The sequence below is a fragment of the Pyrgilauda ruficollis genome, unplaced genomic scaffold, assembly GCF_017590135.1.
Source record: "Pyrgilauda ruficollis isolate IOZ18807 unplaced genomic scaffold, ASM1759013v1 scaffold13, whole genome shotgun sequence".
In the NCBI taxonomy this organism is placed as follows: domain Eukaryota; kingdom Metazoa; phylum Chordata; class Aves; order Passeriformes; family Passeridae; genus Pyrgilauda; species Pyrgilauda ruficollis.
Genome location: NW_024511432.1, coordinates 7066755 through 7072175, shown reverse-complemented (window position 1 = coordinate 7072175; position 5421 = coordinate 7066755). Strand labels below are relative to the sequence as shown.

The following is a 5421-nucleotide window of genomic DNA, read 5'->3' as shown; positions in this document are numbered from 1 at the left end:
CGCGGCCGCGCTGCGCAGGCGCGGGCGGTGCCGGCCCGGGAGCCCTCAGGAGGAGGCGCGGGGGTCCCGGCAACCGCGGCCCGAGGTTGTATTCAAACCCTTACCCAAACTAAATGTATGGGTTTGAAGCCCCTTTGCCAGCGAGCGGAAGGCGTTGTTGGCAACAGAAGCTTTATCCCGCACGACTGAAGCAAACGGCTTTGAGGCCAGCTGAGGTTGGCGTCAGCTGTAGACAGACCGTGTCGTGGGTCCCTGACCCTGGTACCCCCCCAACTGTTCCCCATCTTCTCCAAAACTTCATAGCTGTCGTTTTGAACGGCTTGATTCTTCTAGGGTCCAGTTTCTGATGGAGTTGGACGAGTCTCAAATTCTCTCAATGTTACAAATGGACATCATGTAGCACTGCATGGATTGTCACTTACTGTTCGAAATAACACTGTTACCTTCTCCTGCCCCGCTACCTCAATGAGAAAGTGAAGAGAGATTAACATCCAGAACATCAGCACTCTGTCATAGAGGAAAGCAGCAGAGGAGCTATTTAATACAAGGATACAGAGAGGATCCAGATTTCTGCTGTCTAGGTTACGGAGCTTGCTTAACAAGGTATGGATAAGTTACAGTAAGTGCTCCAAGGTTCATTACGCATTTTTGCAGCACTCTGATCAGAATTGACTCGTGAAACATCGAGCTACTCCTATTTCGCTTTGGCTGCCAAAGCTTGCTTGCGCAGAATTCTGCTCAAATACAGAGCAAACCATGCCCACATCCACTCAGGCAGGCACTCGCCCAGCGTCAACTGCGGAGAGGCACAGGGAGACAAGAAAACAGAAAAAAAATGACAGAAAGGGACAGATTAAGATACATTTCATTGAAGTAAACAGTTTCTCAAATCACTACTAAAGCAAGGCAAAAAGTGCTTGAATATCATCAGCTAAGCCTTAAATTCAACCCCTTGAAGCACACACATTCAGCTGCTTTGGATGTAGTGCCCACAGCTGAGCAGTTAAGTTCTGCAAACAAATACTGAATCCTGATTTGATCAAGTTCACAACAGCAATTCTGTCTACTTCCATTAATTGCCACATTTTGCCAGAATGCATCCTGTCTCTTTTATTCCTTTTGGACTAATCCCCACTTCTTCATTTCCATCTAGTCAACCCAATGCTACAGGAAGCCACTAGGTAGGATACATGAGATGTGACCAATGTGCATAAAACAGTCTGCCTCAAAAATCAAAACCCTAACAAATGCAGGAAAATACAGGTTTTTTCCTGCTATTATTCCATCCTCCCTACCCACTCCTTCCCAAAGCACAAATATGCTCAATGTATTAAGACTGAAAAAGCTATTTCTGTTTACAGACGACAGTGAAACCCTTGCCCAGTCAGCAACACCCCAAAGGAAATGAGATACTCTGCTTTTCAGTTAAAAGTTGTCTCTCTCCCATTTCTGCTGCGCACTTCAAGGGAGAATTGGATTCTCTCTCTGATCTTAAAAATAAGCATGCCCAAGCATAAGTTTATAAAGCAGAACTTGTGAGAAAATATGGCACAATGCCTTAAAGTCTACAACATATATTACACTTTTTCAGAATGAGCAGTTTTCATTCAGACTCCTAAGAAAGCAAACATCTGATTTACTTCTACTGACAAACATGAAATAGTTTAATGAATTCCATTACCTGTATTGCATGCTTCCAGCAACCAGTGGTCCTTATGGATAACCCAAGAGTAGAAACAGCATGACTTGCATATTCTTCAGCAGTAGGAAAAAAGATAGATCTCTTTGATATAGTGCTGCTGAATGCTAACATTTTTGTAGTAGTTACAAATGGTGTTAGACTCTGAACAAAAATTCCTTTAGAGGCATACTCATAATGTAGTGCTCTACTGAAATAGTCCAAGTAGCTCTAGAAAAACAAAAGCAGAAAGACACTTTTTTTTCTTTTTTTTTTTAACAATGAAATCTCAGGGCAAAGTTTTATTAAAATTACAGAAAAGTTTTTAAGTTTTATGCACCAATAAACATTAATAAATAATATAAAATATTATTTTCTGATGTATTATCAACATTTCTCTGTGTTATTTGCTATAAACCTGCCACGGCACACTAACTTGCAGGACAAAGTGACTGCTTATCACAATCTGACAATTTCTGCTTAAAAATAATACAAAACCATTTATTTCATCTAAAACAAGCACCTTATCTGGTCTGGGGGTATTGCAAGGACACTCTGCAGACAGCTCTACCTACTACTGTCAGAAGAAAAAAATAAAGTCCCATTCTTTAATATATTTACAGGTGAATTTTGCATCCAACTGTCTCCTCCAGAAGCCACGCTATTTATTTCCTGGGACTCTCTTAGGCAAAAAGATTCGTTAATGTGTATCTGCATTACCTCCTTTAGCTCACTGTACTTTTACAGAACAAGAAAAGCACCAGGCTGATAACTGGGACTGCTGGAATCAGACTGAAAAATGAGCCTGGCTCAGTCTTATCAGGGCAGCAACACTGATGCCTTCCCTGCTGTGCCACACAGCCAGGTCTCCCTGAGAAAGAGCATTTTAGACTCAGCTTGTCAGCAGATATCTTGCTGCTGCCAACCAGCCTTGCAAAAGGTTTTCCCAAGAGTTTGTTGGGAAAGCTTCTTGCACAAATTCTCTTACAGCTGCTTTAGGAAAATTAAAGCAACCACTTCAAGCATTATTCATTGTTAGTACACAAAGAGGCTTAGGATGTTACAGCAGCTTGTTCTCACTTCTGTGTTCTGAGGCCAGGCTTAAAGCTGGATTGCTGACCTAGCGTTTGGATTAATTATCTCAGCTAAAACAAGAAACTTTGTACATTTGTGATTCTTCTTTCTCATTCAAGCCTTTTAATTGTTTTAATTCAGACTGCAGTTCTACATACACTTAGCAAAATCAAAGAGGCAGATACTCTGCACAGAAACTGTAATTGTAAGCCAGCTTCCACACTGAAGGAAGTCTGCGAGGAGTTCTACACCTTGGGGTAGTAAAAGCTGCTTTTGCTCCACGCCAAAGGAAATAAAAGAACAATGTCAGGAGCAAGGCTGCAACACAGGGCAGCCCAGACAGCTGGGAGCAATAACCACTTGTGTTTAGACACTGGATCTAGGTGAGAGCCTTCAACAATCCCAGCTGCTTTTGTGCATTCAGCAGCACATCATGCCATGTCAATCCACCATTACCATGAGCATGCATTCCTCCAGCACCACCCAGCTGCCCTGTCCTATTCCTTATTGCTTGGATCTCTTCAGGAAGGACAATTATGGGGGAGTTCTTCTCACTTGTCCCCAAATATTGCACAACACTCCTTGGTAGTACATGAAGCAGAAGCTTGATTTGGCCACGCTCCGTGTCACAGTGGTGGCTTGAGCATGAGTATAGCCCTTTTTGCTACCAAATATTGGCATGCAAGAGACTTGAGGTACGTGCACAGTTCAGCTGGAGAGAGATTAAATTCTTGACCCTTTCAATGAGGCCCACAAAATTGCCTCTCTGCTTTGTGCATCTGAGAAAGGCAACGTTTCTCCTAGAATGACTGTTATGCCACACTTCACACAAAATCCAAGAGCACTGACTTTGGTTCAAAGCTCAGCACTGGTGAGGATGAAGAGTTTACTGCATAATATGTGTATCATTCACTCCAAAATTTAAACAAATCCCTAGAAAGCATTCAAGTATTTTGACATCCTTGCTGAATGTGTTTCCAGTGCATGCCATTTAACACTACAGCCCAACTTACTTTAGAGGCTCCATAGACTGTCGACATCGGTGTTGGCTGACAACAGACTGCTGAAGAAATGTTCACAACTGCCCCTTTCTTCTTCTTTACCATGCCTGGCAGCACAATATGTGTCATCATGGTAGCAGAAGCAATATTTACATGGATCAAGTCCCATAGAATATCCTCAGAGAGATTAGTAAAATAGTCTGTGTAGGCATAAAATATTCCTACATTATTCACCAAAATCCCAATTTCTCTGTCTTTCAGAGCCTCCTTAATGCCTGGGTAGAGCTCACGCCCCTTGCTGAAATCAGCTACTATGAAATCTGTTTCCACTTTATAGGTTTCAGATATGCTCCTGGATACAGCCTCCAGCTTCTCTTTGTTCCGGCTGACTAAGATGATGTTGACGCCATGCTTTGCCAGTTCTTCAGCATAAGCCTTCCCAATACCATCTGTGCTACCTGCAAGAGAAAACAGCAATAGAACACAAAACTGAAAAACAGAGCAACACCAGCCTTCTATTTTGACAGTTCTTTCAATTATAGCTTTATTCCTTTTTCTGAGATCATGTGGCACTAAAGATATTGAATTCAAAGACACAACAGTAAAGACAACGCTGTCAACCACCTTCTGCAATTCCCCTCACAAAAGTTTTATATTTTCTATGACAAAAGAGAGCTCAAAGGAGAACCTTAATGAAAGACAGGGATGTCAGAGGTTCAGGACTCAAACCCTGCTGAAGAACTAGGGCACATATGAACACCCCATAGCAAAAAGAGGATCTTGTCTACACCTCTGTCTACATTTGCAGGTGATCAAGATGCAACTTGCAAATTTGGGCAACAATTGCTGTAATTGTTTCTCAGCAGCCAGTGAACTCACTTAGCTTGCCCATCTCCTGAGGAATTAATTTATAAAGGCACTGAACAACAGCCACTGCTCAGGCAGATTAGCCTGCAACCACAGACAATACAGGCTCCAGCCTGTGACATAAAGCTCACCCAGCACCACAAGCCACCAAGTTTCACAGTACTGGCACAGTATGTCACATAAACACAAGGAAATTCACCACTTCATCTCTTACCCGTGACCACGGCCCACGTGCCGTACTTCTTGACGAGATCAGCCTCCCCGCTCAGCTTTGGAATCACATGCAGCCTAAGCGCGCTGTAAGTGTCCAAGGCCAGAGACACAACCTTTCTGACTGTGTACCAAGCTCCAACAACAGCCAGGGCTTCCATATAGAAACTGCAGGAGTGACTGATTTCTCTGTACAAGAGGGAGAATCGATCCACGGCAGCCATGGTGATCACAAGCCTGAAAAAAAAAAAAAAAAAAGACACAGGCAATTACAATTGCCTCCTGAGCCACGTAAACTTTTCAGACTGTATGGATAACCTTTGAGATGCAGCATTTTACAGTTTGAGCACTGTTTTGATGCAGAAAAACCAGTGTGCTAAAATTTGGGTGTCACCTACCATCAACCTCACTGGTTTAGGTACTGTTTAGCACTTTTCCTAGGGTTGAACTATTAATCAGTTATACTGCAGCAACAATGATCAACGATTCTGTAAATAAAACAATTAAAGCAGAAGCTGAACAGGTGAAAACCAAAGCTGGAAGATGAAAAACTACCTACAAGAGAGGCAAGGATAACCAACACGCGAGAGC

The 5421-nt window shown here is 42.7% G+C and overlaps 1 protein-coding gene across 1 annotated transcript; it reads right to left on the bottom strand.

Annotated features, from left to right (window-relative positions):
* Nucleotides 1-513: 513 nt before the first annotated feature.
* HSDL1 (hydroxysteroid dehydrogenase like 1) lies at nt 514-5067 on the bottom strand. Its single transcript, XM_041459030.1, has 4 exons — nt 4835-5067; nt 3766-4211; nt 1682-1909; nt 514-796 (listed from the first exon to the last, which is right to left on the bottom strand). Exons 1-4 carry the CDS (start codon nt 5052-5054, stop codon nt 695-697), a joined length of 996 nt encoding a protein of 331 aa, XP_041314964.1. The 5' UTR covers nt 5055-5067; the 3' UTR covers nt 514-694.
* Between the last annotated feature and the right edge of the window lie 354 nt (nt 5068-5421).

Bases quoted from the DNA above. Each gene is read 5' to 3' on its own strand.
- HSDL1 (XM_041459030.1), bottom strand. From the start codon at position 5,054: ATGGCTGCCGTGGATCGATTCTCCCTCTTGTACAGAGAAATCAGTCAC. The intron at 4,212-4,834 runs GTAAGAGATGAA...TTTCTCTTGCAG, and splicing joins CACGTGGGCCGTGGTCACGG to GTAGCACAGATGGTATTGGG. The intron at 1,910-3,765 runs GTAAGTTGGGCT...TTGTTTTTCTAG, and splicing joins CAGTCTATGGAGCCTCTAAA to AGCTACTTGGACTATTTCAG.